Source organism: Schistocerca piceifrons, chromosome 2 (assembly GCF_021461385.2).
Source record: "Schistocerca piceifrons isolate TAMUIC-IGC-003096 chromosome 2, iqSchPice1.1, whole genome shotgun sequence".
Lineage (NCBI taxonomy): Eukaryota > Metazoa > Arthropoda > Insecta > Orthoptera > Acrididae > Schistocerca > Schistocerca piceifrons.
The window spans coordinates 101,868,651-101,886,209 of record NC_060139.1 but is presented as its reverse complement, the minus strand read 5'-3'; the positions used below and the strand labels follow the sequence as shown (position 1 = coordinate 101,886,209).

Genomic DNA, 17,559 nt, shown 5'->3' with positions numbered 1-17,559 from the left:
CCACGATCTCCCAGTCATATTTACTTCATTTGCTTTGTACCTCAATCATTTTACAGGGGGAAAAATTAAAGGTTTCCAACACTTCACGTTGATGGAGAGCTACATGCTGGCTGGCATATATCACTATGGCTAATAGTGTATTACAGACAAGATAAGACAAAAGAACTGCTTTTTGTAAGTTGGCTTTTACCTTTTCAAATGCAGATTGGATCACTGACATCCATGGCAGGATATGATGGCCTATGGTATTGTTATCTGGCAGTGCTGCTGGCAGCAGTACCTGTATCACCGCTGCTTCTGGAAGGTGTTGTTAGTTGAAGTTACTGATTCTCAGGAATATTACTAGCTGCTGTTGGGCATGAGGTGTTCTTAACACCATTTATTTTCTCTTTGAGATGACAGATACTGGCCACAGAAATTGTATGCCTGAGGAATGTTACTTATTTATGGCACAGAACACATTTTGTTTTGTTCAGCATTAAACCGTGTTTGCATATCCTGTCAACCACTGCATTGAGGTGTTTTGCATGTGATGGTGCTGTCTGAGAAACACCAAAATATCATTTAGATAGACAAAACAGAAATTCAATCCCCATAGCACTTCACCTACAAAATGCTGCCATGACCCTGTGGCATATTTTAGACTGTATAGAACATGAAGATACTCAGAAAGACGAAAAGGTGTCTCACTGTGGACTTGGGGATGTCTTCCTCTGCCACTGGAATCTGGTTATGAGATTTTTTATAGTCAGTCATGATAAAAATTGTAGCTCTGGCTAATACATTCATAAATCTTTTATATTAGGGTCTGGGTAGTAGTCAGGGAAGGTATGTGCAGTCACAGCAGAGTACTCTCTGCAGGACCTCCAGGTGCCTCTGTTCTTCTTCACAAGGTGTAATAGTTTTGCCCATTGGATGTCAAATGATACCCATTTGTAACATTTCCTCATATTCTGCCCTGCATTGGAAAAACAGTTCTATGCCAATATTTGCAACCATTGAGAGACTGTCTTAATATGGTCTTGTCTTAATATGGTGCATCCTGGTATACTTCTCTTTACCTGTGGCCAATAACTTCCTGTCTGTCTTCTGGTACAACAAAAGTATGGGGCGAAGTGGTGACATTGATAGTATTTTCACCTATTTTATCTATGACCATCTCACTGCCCCTCTTGATCTGTGTCATATGGAGATTTATTTCTGGTCCTTGGTGTTGAGTGAAATCTGCTCCCAACATTGGCTCAATAACAGTTGCTTGCATGAACTTCCATTTGAAGTTTAGAATGAAACCCAGGTCACCTGTTATTCACATCCACCATATGTTGTAATGGTCAAGTTGGTGGTTGCAGTAAGGTGGAGCGGTGCGCTGACTGGTGCAGTTTCGTTCTGTATGTTTGGTTGTGTGCGTACATCTGAACCTGATTTGATAAGGTAGCTACAGTTTACTTGCTTGCACACCATATACAAAGGGTGCATTTTTGTAAACAAACATGCTTGGTGTGCTGTGTGTGTGGCTGTGATTGATTTGTCACTGTTAAATGGATCAATTTTAAGTGCAGTGTCTTGGTTAATTTTGAATTTGATGTCTGTGGTGCTTCCAGGGTTAATAATGACTGCTTTGTTTATGATTTGACACTTTTGTGCAGCAGTGTGGCTTTCTGTGTTCGCTGCAGGCTTCAGGGATTGTTTAGCAACACACATGGATATGTGCACCTTGTGGTCTGATTGCCAAAATGCCTGTCGATCAGCACACTGAATGATGATAATTCCCTTGTGCATGTCATTTGGTTGTCCATCTGGTTCTGTCATTGGAATAAGTGACTATCATCTTTAGTTTGGTGCAGGTCCAGTTCTTCACTGGCAGTTCCAATAACTACTTCTGAAGTGTGTCTGTTTGACATAGTAGATTTTGGAGTTCTTCATTAATGTTCAGCTGCTGCTCTTCTCATATAGTGGCAGTTTCACCTGAGCTTGCGTCACCACCAAAATTTTTGCTTGTTTCATCATCACATTAACTTCATCTGGTACTGACAGTAAAGAACTGATGTCCATTTGTCACTCGTCACCACAGTTGCTTTTACTGGTAATGGTAGTTGTGCTAGCCAAACATAGTGTAGTGATGTAGTGTTGAACCCGACACTGCTTCTTCTTCTTCTTCTTCTTCTTCTTCTTCTTCTTCTCATTCTTCAGCCATGTTTCTCAGCTTCTCAGAATTCTAGTGCTGGTCTATCAGCAGTCTGTTCAAACTGGAATACTTGTGCAAGCATTAGTACACTGAGTTACACGTTCAGCTGACTTAAGTTGTCCCTCAAGGGGTGATACTGCTGTTGCAAGTGTGAGTGTAATGTCTGACCCATTGTAATTGCTCAGGCACCTCTTGGGTTGGTGCATAAGCTCATAGCATTTTTCCATAAGTTTAATAAGTGCAATAGGTGCACATAACGGAGACTTTAGTCATTAGTAACATATTCTCCTTCACTATTTACAGCAGTCTGCCAATGCTAGGGTATCTTCTTGAGTCCACAACTATAGAAACTATGTAGTTTTGAGACTAAGAACTCGTTGAGCCATGTTCGGAGTGCATTCTCATCTGGAAAAGAGGTTCCTTCAAAGTTGTTCAATAGAGAGCAGAAAAGGTGAAAATCTGAAGGCACAAGGTCAGGTGAATAAGTCATGGGTGGAGTGACTTCCCATCCCAGCTCCTGCATAATGTTTTTTATCATTCTAGCAGAATAATACCGGAAGGGGGGGGGGGGGGACATTATTGTGGAGTAGCAGCACTTCACGTGGTCCTACTGGTCTCTGGTCGTGGATTGTGTCTGCAAGATGTCTCAGTTGTTAACAATAAATGTCAGATGTCAGCAGTGATGGTTACATCTCGATGAAGCAATTCATGGTACACCACACCATTGCTGTTCCACCAGATGCATAAGATTATCTTTTGTGGCTGCACACAAGTCTTTGTACTGGGAGTTGCTGGTTTGTTTGGGCTCAACCATTCCTTTCTTTTCCTTATGTTAATGTAAAGACATTTCCTGTCATCAATAACTATACTGGATAGGAAAGGTCAGTGTTGGTCATGAGCCAATGAGCAAGCAGATATCCACATAAGGCCATCCGCTGATTTTTGTGATTTTGGCTTAGAAAATGCGGTACCCATACATCTGATTTTTGAACCTTCCCATTGGATGAAAATGTCGCATGATGATGGAACAATCACAGTTCATCATATTTGCCAGTTCTCGAGCGCACTGATGTGGATCATTGTGGATTAATGCATTTAAATTATCTTCATCAAATCCTGAAGGTCTTCCAGAGTCATTCTGGCCTGAGCTGTCAGTATTGGCAGTCATGCATGCTTGAGGTGTGGTTGCTTGTGTGCATGAATGCTGTATGTTTCTCTATTTCTCTTTTGCTGGTGAAGGCTGTGACCAAAAGCTTTGTATAGTATCTTTTAATTGTGCCTGTCTGCAACTTAACATGTCTTCTTTACAGTAAGTAACAATCTATCTTTTTCCTACATAGAACAATATGTTGGAAATGTTGAGATTTCTAGACATGGCACTCCATTTTCTAGCATCCACAGCTCCACTCACTATCTCCAAATGACAATATTATATTTAAACTTAAATAGTATCAGTGAACTACAAATAAAAACTAACGATCAGTTAATAAACCGTTAGCGGCTGGAATACCAACATGCTAAACATAAACACTGTGCACTTATGCACCAAGATAAGGAGTTGTTAACTGCCATGGCAAATTGTGTGTGATCACTAGTAACATTGTTTTGTGTGAAAGCCAATTATAACATTGCAAATGACAGTTTCAGTTTCATGGGTAGGTGTTAAAAAATTTATACTTTGTCATGCTTTGGAAACTATGCTGGTTTTGACAGGCATATTGTTGTCACATTTGAAGTCTGTTTTGCTGCTTGCAGGAATAACTTAATATTACTGTGTGTTGCAATTTGAGTTTGGAAATCATTAGTTTGCTTTGCCAATCTTCTTGTTGTCATAAAAGATCTATTTCTGTTAAACCTGTTAGAAGTTACGATGCAAAGTCATTATTGAACTTTGTTCTTTAACTGGGGTTTCTGTGTTACATTGTATTCCAGGGGTGATCAGTTTATAAGATCCTTGCATAATACACACAGTAATAATTCGCTAATACTTATGTAACTGAATAAACTGACTGTCAGGATTCAGAACTGTGATAACAGTAAGTAAACAAAGAAGAAGAGGAAACATAAATATCGCCAAAGTTAGATCAGTAGACCAAAGAACAACATACACACTTTTAGTCATTGTCACAAGTCGATGTTTCCCATAATCGTATACTTTTAATTATTTACCATGTAGACTGATGGGAAGTACTGTCTTCTTGTTTGCTCCCCATCACCACACAAGCCATTACACCTTTATTTGAAGTGTGTTTATTATTAATATAATAACCTGAGTTACCTTTAATTGCCTCTCAAAACTGGCACTCTTGTTTGTGCTGTTTAGGTTCAATCTGCCTAGTCTTGCTTGCACCTGTCCCCTTACACATCAAGCCACTGTACTTGTATTTTGGAGGATGCCAATTCAAAGCCCTGTCTGACCATCCAGATTTAGGTTTTCCATGATTTCCTGAAGTCACTTACTGTGAAATTATGGTTGGTGGCTTTGAAAAGGCACAGCCTATTTCCTTCTTTAGCTTATGTTAGTGCTCCACCATAATGACATCATCATTTATGGGATGTTAAACCCTTATCTCCCTTCCTTCTTTCATTCCTCCTTCCCCATACACTGTACATACTAGCTTGCATCTGCCCCACTACACATTGCCTCCTCTATGTACTCGTAAGGTCCCTACTAGTATGTTTAAATTTGCAGATTCTGCTGTAATTAAAGTAAATCTGCTTTCAAACTGAAGTTTAATTTGTATGCTTCAGTTATATACTACGAATGGTCCTATTAGAAGTGGTTTTTCCATACTTTCCTCCAACCTTTGAAGTGACGTAGTCAGTTCTAGGAGAACCTACAGTTGAACATGGATTCTGGACCACAGAGCAACTTGGAATTTTTCAGCTTTATAAGTCATTTACAGAGATGGAAGAAGCAATAACTGTGGGCAAACTTCTAGGAGCAAGTAAGGATTGAACACAGCAGCTTTTAATTTGTAGTGTGACACTTACCAACTTATCAACTTATCCTTACAATGTAGATGTTTGTGTGCACACACATTTTAGTTCTTCCATGAGCACATGCATGTTTCTTTCATTGATGATACAGCCATTATTCTATATCCTTTTAATGACAGTTTTCTGTTAATGTGTTATTTCACTCTCAGTTTTCTTTAAAATCACGGAGTGCATCTAGGGCCTTGAGTATTTATCATTAAATGCATTTGACAAGGCAGATAATCATTAGGTTAACTGTCAGCTGCATTTCAGGACAGTAGCACTATATAAGAGAGATGAAAATTCCAATTTTTCATTAATCTCTGTAGAAAACTTATGGCTTGAGTGGCCATGTTAACTTAAATTTGGCGCTGAAAGAGTTGTGTTTGGACAGTAAAACAAATTTGAAATTAGGACACGGGTGAGAGTAGTTGGTAGACTCATAAGTGTCACTAAAACCACCATAGCTGGAATTAGTAATAATGATTCTACTGGTCTGGAACTGCGCGACCGCTATGGTCTCAGGTTCGAATCCTGCCTCAGGCATTGATGTGTGTGATGTCCTTAGGTTAGTTAGGTTTAAGTAGTTCTAAGTTCTAGGGGACTGATGACCTCAGATGTTAAGTCCCATAGTGCTCAGCGCCATTTGATTCTACTGCCACCAACGTACATTTCGCGTGAGGTCCATGCAAATAAGATTAGGGCTCACACGGAATCATAGAGACAATAGTTTTTCCTTTGCTCTGTTTGTGAGTGGAACAGGAAAGGAAGTGACTAATAGTGGTACAGGGTACCCTCCAACATGCACCATATGGTGGCTTGCGGAGTATGTATGTAGATATAGATTTAGTGAATAATATCTTGCACAGATCTTCAACTGAAACTTATTTTTTAGAGAAAACAATGTAACTGGTTGTTTTAGACAAAAATTGGCAATTTATCACCAAAACACTGTCTTCTGCAGTAAGATCAATGAACTTATAATCAATATCCATGAGCCACAAGGTATACATTATGTCCGTGTTCTGTGATGTAGTGAGCACCATACTAATTCTGGTGTAGAAAAACTTATGATAAATAATTATTACTTAGCAACATCATTTTGTAGAATGTCTAAAGAAAGAGATGGTGTTGCCATTTATGTTAAAAAGTGTCGCATGTAGAGCAATTAATGAGCAGAATTATTTTTTAGTATAATTGTCTCTGAATAACTCTCATGTGTCAGTACTTGCAGTGTACAGAGCACCTTTAGGGAACTTTAGTCTCTTTTCGAAGAAGTTAGCTGCTCTCCTTATATACTTATACAAACACAAAAGAGATGTGATAGTGCTTGGGGACTTCAATGTAAACTTCCTAACAATTTCCAGAGACAGATCAGGCCTAGAAAATATGATGTCCACATGTAATTGGCTTCTCTAGTCAGCATCACTATCAGAATACCTTCATGTACAAGCATACTGATTGATAATATATTTATAGACCAGACCAAAATAGGTGATACAACTACCAGACAAGTCTTGAATGCTCTCTCTGATCATGATGGACAAAGACTCAGTATAAATAGTGCAAGTATCTATGAGAATGATAGTGCCCCCTATTGGAAAACAGCTAGGACAATTAATGATGAAACTATACAGACTTTTAAATCACGTGTCCAAGCCACAGACGGGAGACCTGTGTATAATTTAGAAAATGCCAATTCCAAGTACAATATTTTCAGTAATGAAGTGGCACTAACATTTGAAAGTACTTTCCCCCAAAAAATATATAAGACCAAAACCACAAAACATAACAAAAAGCCATAGGTAACAACTGGTATTAAGATTTCATGCAAAAGGAAATGAGAGCTGTATGTCGCCACAAAAAAATCAGACAACCACAACCAGATAAATCACTATAAAAATACTGTAAAATACTAAATAAAGTTATTCAGAAGTCAAAAAGTTTGTATCTGTGCTCCAAAATTAATAAATCTAGTAACAAATTCAAAACAATATGGGAAGCGATAATGAGTGAGACTGCTGCAAATTGCTCCAGTAGGTCCCAAAACATTGTTCCCAGTAATGAAGGTAAACAAGTACAAAATCATGAGACTGTGGCAAAAATTTTTAATGAGCACTAAGTGTTGCTGAGAAAACAGGACACAATGGCTCCTTAGAAGAGGTCTTAAAAATACTAAAAGGTTATTTACCAAATTCCATAGAGCAGATGGGCATAGCCTGTATAATAGTACAGGAAATAAGAAAAACAATTATTGCTTTAAAAAGCAAAAATTCATCTGGTGTTGACATCATCTCCGGCAAACTGCTAATAGACTGCTGGAATCATTTCAGTGAAGTCAGAGCTCATATATTCAATACCTCTCTGAAACAAGGTATCTTCACTGGCAGGATGAAGTATGCTATTGTAAAGTCCCTCTACAAAAAAGGCGATGCCTCAGATGTTGCAAACTATTGTCGTATCTCTCTCTTGAATACATTTTTAAGGTCCTCAAAAATTAGTATTTGCTAAAATAGTCTGTCACCTTGAAAACTTTGCAATAATTAGTGAAAACCAGTTTGGATTCAGAGAAGGTGTCTCTACAACTGAAACTATATTTTCATTTACAATAATATTTTGGAATGCCTTGACAAGAAGACATTGTCTGTGGGCATATTTTACTCTGTCTAAGGCCTTCAACTGTGTCAATCATAGAATACTTATAGAGAAAGGATGTCACTATGGACTCCGAGGAGAAATGGTTGGCTGTCTCAAATCCTGCCTATAGGGCAGACTACAGAAAATAGTGTTAGACTGTAACAGTACGCAGGTAGGAGGGTCAGAGTCTGACTGGGGAACAATAAATTATGGTGCTCCACAAGGTTCTGTCCTTGGTCCCCCACTATTTGTCATATCTATCAGTGACCTACCTTTGTCCTCAAACAAAGCAAGCAACTTTACAATGTTTGCAGAAGTACTGTGGTAGACATTAAGACATTCTCTGACCTAGAAATAAATGCCAACCAATTACTTGATGATGTTGTGAATTGGTTCACAGTAAATTCTGTATCAATAAATCTCAGCAAAACCAATTACATTCATTTCCATTCTAGTCACAAAAGCCCACAGGGGATAAACAGTCGCCAAAATTGGAGACATCAATGTCTCAAAGTCTGCTTACTTTGGCTACTCCCAATCACTTATGTCTTATGAAATAATCCTTGGGCAATTAATCACTGTTGAAAAAAGTCTTCACATGTCAGATAAAGGTTGTCTGAATTTTGTGAGAGTGCTTCCAGGAACCTTGTGTTGCAACCTTTTTAAGCAAATAGGAATACTAACCACACTAACCACTACTTCACAACATCTCTTTTCAGTCATGACATTCATGCTTCACAATCCTTTTCAATATGAAATAAATGAAACATACTATCATCATAACATAAGAAGGAAATTTGATGTACACTGTGACCTGAAAAATTAGTCTCTGGTGCAAAAAAGTGTAAAATACACAAGCACAAAAATCTTCAGTGTACTTCTAAATCATATTAAGAGTCTACAAGGTAATAATATACTATTTAAAAGTATACTATAGGAATTCTGCTTGAAAAAAGTTTCTGTCCTCTAGAAGAAGTCTATAGTAAAGACAGCTAAGATTATTTACCATGTATTACTGTGTATTCCTGATTCAATATATTTTGCTGCTTTAATTAGATTAACTGGTGATCTCCAAGTCAAGAAGATGCTCACTTTCACTCCTTAAAAAATTGTTTGGATAAGATCTTAAAATTATATCTTAACCTCTGTTTGTGAGTGTAATTTGAATTTACTAATTGTGTTACTTCATTATTATTTTCAATTTATATTCTTAATCTTTGTTTATTGTCCAGATGGAAACAAATGTAATATTGAATTAAATGTCTTAACTCATCCAGACTCATGCATTAATACGCAAAAATGGATCTATGGATTCTGTATTTCAAGAAATAAATAAAATAAATCTCAACCTGTCATTGATACAATGTAGTGCAAGTTTCAAAAGTACAGGAAACCACTATACGTGCCTATGTTTATATCTGTCTGGCCATAAATTGAACAATTTTTGTGAGCATGGCTTTCACTCTTATGTTTCTTGCTTTTATTACTGAAAATGGAAAGCTGCTGATCAGTGTTCATCCAATAATTTACAGAAGCTACAAGACTGCAGTTACAGTATGAAATTGTTATTTTTATAATTATTGTTATTAGTTATTCCAGCTGTGGTAGTTTTAGTTACAATTAGACACTTAAGAGTCTACCACCTAGTATATAGTGTTTCATAACACATCTCTTTCCCTTTGTTGTATGGAAGAAGAGATTTGAGTTGAAAAGTTGAGAAAACTCAATGTTCTTTTTGTGGTTCCTGTCAGTCTTGCTGTAATTTTCTTCAGTCATTATAAGCTCCTTACATATATTTCAAGTATATTCTCTAATAGAACAATGAAAATAATCAGTTATTGATGATATAATGTAAATGGATAGAGAAAAAGATCTAGTCACCAAGCAGTGGCAGGGGAACACACACACAAAGGGGTACAGTTCAGAGAAGTCACTCAGAACCCTGGGTCAGGGAACGGCAGCTTTTATCTCTCCCATCCAGTAAGTCTCCCCTGACTTGGGGATCTGGGTGACTTCCCTGAACTGTATCCCTTTTCCTAAACCTCTCCAGTCCTTTTCCTTCACCCCTCTTCCTTCCCATTCAACTCTTGTGCCAGAAGAAGGAACCACTGGCTCCGAAAGCTTCTATTGTGTGTGTGTGTTTCCCTGCCACCACTTGTAAAGTATATGCTTGGATATTTGTTAACAGAAAATGAACAGCTAAAACATTTGAGATATATCTAAGTCACTGAAAGGTAACTACACTATGAAATTTGTGAGAGAGTGCTACATCTCAGAAGTTTATAAATTTTTTCTGTGTGTGTATCTACAATGATGATAGTAGTGAATGATTCACAAAATTTCAGCTCACCATATGCATACAGATAGAGCAGAATTCAGAACTACCAGCTTTAAATTTTAAATAACTCGTGAACATTTATGTTTAGGGATAATGGATTAATTACATTAATTTTCATAATATTTTTTCAAGGGTCTGGAAATCTACTGTGACAACTGTAGTCACGTTAATCACCTTTACTTGTGCCTGAAAAATGCATCAGATAGAGACAACTTATATAGTGAGTTACTTGCTCAGTCAGCATTGCATTTGGACAACACAGACCAAGAAATGATGACTTTGCAGTGGCAGAATGGAGTTCTTTCTAACTTTGACTACTTACTATATCTGAATAGGTATATTAGAAACATCGTTTCTTTAGTATTCTCCTTTATGAAGCGCTAATATTTTTATGAATTGTATAAAGCTGTTTTAATTTTTTGTTACAGCTTGGGTGACAGAACATTCAATGATTTGACTCAGTATCCAGTTTTTCCGTGGATCATTGCAGACTACACTTCTTCAGAGTTAGATCTCACAGATCCAAAGTCTTACAGAGATCTGTCAAAGCCCATAGGGGCTCTTAATGAGTCAAGATTAGAAAAACTGAAGGTGAGTCATTGAATGCAGCTTTTATCTCTACCTGTACACTTGCTTACGCATGACAGAAACCCTCTGGAAGCTGAAATGAAGGACGTCGTGTTGAGAAGCATGCTCAGCTATGGGGTGGTCCAGCTGTTTCTTGGCCACAGTTTGTCGATGACCCTTAATGTGGACATATATATATATATATATATATCTCACACACACACACACACACACACACACACACACACACACACACACACACACACACACACACACCTGTACAGCTACGTTGTGCTGGATAAATACACAATGCTGGGACTGCAGTTCATCAGGGGGATTGGGAGAGGGTTGATGTCAGGTGGAATGGGTGATTGGGGCAGAGAAGAGACAGGGAATGGGAAAAAGGGTTGGGGAAGGATGGCTAACTGCCCAGAAGGAGGTTGTACTGCTACCTATCCCTTCCACGTTCCTATCTCATTCATCTGCTGCCTCCCTCTGAGCAATCAGCCAGCCTTCCCCAACACTCCCCTCTCTCCCCACATCTTCTCTACCCTCACCCACTCTGAGAAATCAGTGTTATGAAAATATATCATTATACTGCATAACCTGTGTGCAACACAATAATACTGGTGTGTGTAATTAAGTTCCTCAAGAAAGTCAGTGTTGCTATCTGTGTCCACTGTGTGAAGAATCAAGAGAGGTAATTCTCCTTTTTTAAAAATTTTGTATCAATTTAAAACTATATCTTGTTAGGAAGTTCTATGAATTACCTGAATTTTTGGACTGTGAATACATTTCAGTATTCTGAGAAATGAAAAAAAAAGTAGAATATAACAAAATTCAAATTTTATAATGTGTAGACAAATATTGAGATGCTTAATAAATGTGATGACCACAGTGAGTGGGAAGAACACTCTTGCTGAAGGTACATCTGAAACTGACCATTATAGTAGAGTTTGAAGGTACCTCTTCAGTTGTGAGGTTCTTTTTATTATTCAGTACTTTAATTACTGAATAATAAAAAGAATCTTACAACTGAAGCCATACCTTTAACCTCTACAACAACTGATTTGTTTATCGACAAAAGCAATAAAATTTTTCTAATGTAGCATCTCTACTGTGTATTACAATGTTAGTTCATGTTCATTTTAAAGGGCAATGGGATCAGAGAAATTCTCTTGATTAACATATTGCGAATAGTTTTATTGTTAACAACATAGCAGCATAAAGAATAAGTTTATAGTACCACATTCTCAGTGCCAATTTTCCACTCTTTCAAAATCATTGCAGATTCTCCTCCCTGCTGGTGTCAACAGAATGCAAGGATTGATGAGTGGATGAATAAATGAACAGCCTAACCTAAGCTCAAATTCAAATAAAAGTATCTTCCCTTACAATCATTTCCATGTCTAGTTCAGATTCCTTGATAACATCCCCATAATCTGGATTTTTGACATGGACATCTGTAGCTTCTTTTTTTGGTGGAATTGTTGAAGGGAAAGGGAAAAGAGCGGAGAAAAATGACTGGTGAGGTTTAGGAATTAGGGAGGGTTATAGAAAAGTCACCCAGAACCCCATATCAGCAGAGACTGCTGAACAGGATGAAAAGGTCCCTCACACTTATTCCTTTCCTTTAGTCCTTCCAGAAAGAGCACTGGCTCCAAAAGCTTGCAAATTTCCATAAATTTTATAGCTGTTTTCTCACACCACCACATGGTGAAAAAAAAAAAAAAATATATATATATATATAACAGAGGGAAACATTCCACGTAGGAAATATATATCTAAAAACAAAGATGATGTGACTTACCAAATGAAAGTGCTGGCAGGTCGACAGACACACAAACAAACACAAACATACACACAAAATTCAAGCTTTCGCAACAAACTGTTGCCTCATCAGGAAAGAGGGAAGGAGAGGGGAAGACGAAAGGAAGTGGTTTTAAAGGAGAGGGTAAGGAGTCATTCCAATCCCGGGAGCGGAAAGACTTACCTTAGGGGGAAAAAAGGACAGGTATACACTCGCACACACGCACATATCCATCCACACATACAGACACAAGCAGACATATTTAAATATGTCTGCTTGTGTCTGTATGTGTGGATGGATATGTGCGTGTGTGCGAGTGTATACCTGTCCTTTTTTCCCCCTAAGGTAAGTCTTTCCGCTCCCGGGATTGGAATGACTCCTTACCCTCTCCTTTAAAACCACTTCCTTTCGTCTTCCCCTCTCCTTCCCTCTTTCCTGATGAGGCAACAGTTTGTTGCGAAAGCTTGAATTTTGTGTGTATGTTTGTGTTTGTTTGTGTGTCTGTCGACCTGCCAGCACTTTCATTTGGTAAGTCACATCATCTTTGTTTTTTTTTATATATATATATATATATATATATATATATATATATATAATGTGTGTGTGTGTGTGTTTGTGTGTCTTTCGACCTGCCAGCGCTTTCGTAGTATGGTAAGTCACATCATCTTTACCATACTACCAAAGTGCTGGCAGGTCGAAAGACACACAAACATACACACAAAATTCAAGCTTTCGCAACAAACTGTTGCCTCATCAGGAAAGAGGGAAGGAGAGGGAAAGACGAAAGGATGTGGGTTTTAAGGGAGAGGGTAAGGAGTCATTCCAATCCCAGGAGCGGAAAGACTTACCTTAGGGGGAAAAAAAGACGGGTATACACTCGCACACACACACATATCCATCCACACATATACAGACACAAGCAGACATATTTAAAGACAAAAGAGTTTGGGCAGAGATGTCAGTCGAGGTGGAAGTGCAGAGGCAAAGATGTTGTTGAATGACAGGTGAGGTATGAGTGGCGGCAACTTGAAATTAGCGGAGATTGAGGCCTGGTGGGTAACGGGAAGAGAGGATATATTGAAGAGCAAGTTCCCATCTCCGGAGTTCGGATAGGTTGGTGTTAGTGGGAAGTATCCAGATGACCCGGACGATGTAACACTGTGCCAAGATGTGCTGGCTGTGCACCAAGGCATGTTTAGCCACAGGGTGATCCTCATTACCAACAAACACTGTCTGCCTGTGTCCGTTCATGCGAATGGACAGTTGGTTGCTGGTCATTCTCACATAGAAAGCTTCACAGTGTAGGCAGGTCAGTTGGTAAATCACGTGGGTGCTTTCACACGTGGCTCTGCCTTTGATCGTGTACACCTTCCGGGTTACAGGACTGGAGTAGGTGGTGGTGGGAGGGTGCATGGGACAGGTTTTACACCGGGGGCGGTTACAAGGATAGAAGGATAGGAGCCAGAGGGTAGGGAAGCTGGTTTGGGGATTTCATAGGGATGAACTAACAGGTTACGAACCCAAGTCCAACATAGCCCAGCTGTAACCAACACCTTTTCGCCTTTTTCACACCAGATCTCCAGTTACTTTCCAGTTCACCTTTATCTCTCCCCATATATTTTTATTTTCATTTTCATTTCAGCCTCATGTTACACTTTCCACCTTCCAATAGCATGTCACCCTCACAACACCCCCACAACGACCCCATTAAGTTTTATTTATTCGTAACCTGTTAGTTCATCCCTATGAAATTCCCAAACCACCTTCCCTACCCTCTGGCTCCTATCCTTCTATCCTTCTATACTTGTAACCGCCCCCGGTGTAAAACCTGTCCCATGCACCCTCCCACCACCACCTACTCCAGTCCTGTAACCCGGAAGGTGTACACGATCAAAGGCAGAGCCACGTGTGAAAGCACCCACGTGATTTACCAACTGACCTGCCTACACTGTGATGCGTTCTATGTGGGAATGACCAGCAACAAACTGTCCATTTGCATGAATGGACACAGGCAGACAGTGTTTGTTGGTAATGAGGATCACCCTGTGGCTAAACATGCCTTGGTGCACGGCCAGCACATCTTGGCACAGTGTTACACCGTCCGGGTTATCTGGATACTTCCCACCAACACCAACCTATCCGAACTCCGGAGATGGGAACTTGCTCTTCAATATATCCTCTCTTCCCGTTACCCACCAGGCCTCAATCTCCGCTAATTTCAAGTTTCCGCACTCATACCTCACCTGTCTTTCAACAACTTCTTTGCCTCTACACTTCTGCCTCGACTGACATCTCTGCCCAAACTCTTTGTCTTTAAATATGTCTGCTTGTGTCTGTATATGTGTGGATGGATATGTGTGTGTGTGCGAGTGTATACCCGTCCTTTTTTCCCCCTAAGGTAAGTCTTTCCATCTCCCGGGATTGGAATGACTCCTTTCCCTCTCCCTTAAAACCCACATCCTTTCGTCTTTCCCTCTCCTTCCCTCTTTCCTGATGAGGCAACAGTTTGTTGCGAAAGCTTGAATTTTGTGTGTATGTTTGTGTTTGTTTGTGTGTCTTTCGACCTGCCAGCGCTTTCGTTTGTTAAGTCACATCATCTTTGTTTTTAAATATGTCTGCTTGTGTCTGTATATGTGTGGATGGATATGTGTGTGTGCGCGAGTGTATACCCGTCCTTTTTTCCCCCTAAGGTAAGTCTTTCCGCTCCCGGGATTGGAATGACTCCGTACCCTCTCCCTTATAACCCACTTCCTTTCGTCTTTCCCTCTCCTTCCCTCTTTCCTGACGAAGCAACCGTTTGTTGCGAAAGCTAGAATTTTGTGTGTATATTTGTGTTTGTTTGTGTGTCTATCGACCTGCCAGTGCTTTCGTTCCATAAGTCACATCATCTTTGTTTTTTTATTTATATATACATATATATAAAACAAATATGATGTGACTTACCAAATGAAAGCGCTGGCAGGTCGACAGACACACAAACAAACACAAACCTACACACAAAATTCAAGCTTTCGCAACAGACTGTTGCCTCATCTGGAAAGAGGGAAGGAGAGGGAAAGACGAAAGGATGTGGGTTTTAAGGGAGAGGGTAAGGAGTCATTCCAATCTCGGGAGCGGAAAGACTTACCTTGGAGGAAAAAAGGACAGGTATACACTCGCGCACACACACACATATCCACCCGCACATACACAGACGCAGGCAGACATTTGTAAAGGTAAAGAGTTTACCTTTATAAATGTCTGCTTGTGTCTGTGTATGTGCGGGTGGATATGTGTGTGTGTGCGAGTGTATACCCCTTCTTTCCCCCTAAGGTAAGTCTTTCCGCTCCCGGGATTGGAATGACTCCTTACCCTCTCCCTTAAAACCCACATCCTTTCGTCTTTCCCTCTCCTTCCCTATTTCCTGATGAGGCAACAGTTTGTTGCGAAAGCTTGAATTTCCTGTGTATGTTTGTGTGTCTATCGACCTGCCAGCACTTTTGTTCGGTAAGTCACATCATCTGTGTTTTTATACATATTTTTCCCACGTGGAATGTTTCCCTCTATTATATTCATATCATTAATTTGACCCCAACAATTACGTTTGTTATTGTCACTGTTGCATTTCGAAATCTTTCCTGTCATTTTATTTTCTCTTTCTGTTTTTGCAAGTAGTTTCACTTTGTATTCACCTTCTCCTCTTTACCGAATGTACCATACAATTTTATCCCGCCTATATATACTCAATAATACGTAACCCACTTCCAAACCATAACCAAAAAATTTTTTTTCTTCTGCTTTCAACAATACTGCTGCTACAAAATCCACCGTTTCCAGTTCACAAACAGTTCCTTTCAGCTATTAAACAGCCATTTCGGCTAGTTCCAATAACTTTCGCTTTTTTTCCATTTCCGTTTTTCCCACATCACTGATCTTTTTTAGCCGCTTCCCACAGGTTTTAACGTCATTATATCTTCGTCAGACAATTGTTAGCCTCATTTTCACAGTCTGCCACCACAAAAGCACTCCTTTTAATACATTTACACGCAGTTTTTTCAAAATTTTCCCGGATTGCTCCACCCTTTAACGTGTTTTGGCGGCAACATAACCACATAACCTTTGTGCACATCGTTGTCTACCAACCCATGTTCACCACAGGATCAACATAGCCCAGCTATAACCAACCACTTTTCGCCTTTTTTCACACCAGATCTCCAGTTGCTTTCTAGTTCACCTTATCTCTCGCCATTTATTTTCATTTTCATTTCAGCCTCATGTTACACTATCCACCTTCTAATACCATGTCACCCTCACAACGTCCCCACAACGACCCCATTAAGTTTTATTTACATTCCCTCCGCAAACATGCCTTCGCCCTAGCCAGATTACACTCCCATATTTTATTTTCTCAGGCTTGTCTGACATTTGGCATTACCCCCAAAGGCCTCGCACTTAAAGTTCCCATCTCTGGCTGCAACCCTTCTCTCCATCAGTCCCTATACCAGTTCCAAACTGAACAATCCATTGCCCTCACCCACCTAATCCTTCACCTACCCCCCTTGCGGGTTCGGGCTAAGAATAGGCCCGCGGTATTCCTGCCTGTCGTAAGAGGCGACTAGAAGGAGTCTCAAACGTTTCGGCCTTATGTGATGGTCCCCTGTCGGGTTTGACCTCTATATCTCAAAATTTTTCCGAAGAGCGAGCCGATTGGGGAAGGGCGCCTTACTTGGTGCATTGTGTCCATCTTGCGTTGAGAACTTTCGCCAGCTTATTCGTCGTTGCGTTGCAGTCCTGCCCACTCTACATCTCTTGGGCATGGATACGCTCCTGCGTGCACTTTATGCCAAGCAATGTGCAGGGCCACTTTCTGCACTGACGGCGACCATGGACCACATGTCACCTAACATCCGGCACGGTAGCCAGTCCGTTGTGGTGGGGCCGCCTTGTACCCTGTTGATTGTAGCCCCCTGACAACACAGGGATCGCTCTACTGATGCCTGTGCCGTTAACTCCCCACGTATGCCAAGGAGTAGATGCCCATCTCCCTAGGGCATCGGGACTCCC

General features: G+C 39.9%; 1 protein-coding gene across 1 annotated transcript in view; it reads left to right on the top strand.

Moving 5' to 3' along the window:
* The window catches only part of LOC124773078 (protein FAN-like), a 237,374-nt gene that overhangs the window by 73,162 nt on the left and 146,653 nt on the right, over positions 1-17,559 (top strand). Inside the window, exons 7-8 of the mRNA XM_047249371.1 lie at positions 10,272-10,474; positions 10,568-10,730. Of these exons, the coding sequence (XP_047105327.1) occupies positions 10,272-10,474; positions 10,568-10,730 (366 nt within the window). The remainder of the gene's footprint in view (positions 1-10,271; positions 10,475-10,567; positions 10,731-17,559) is intronic.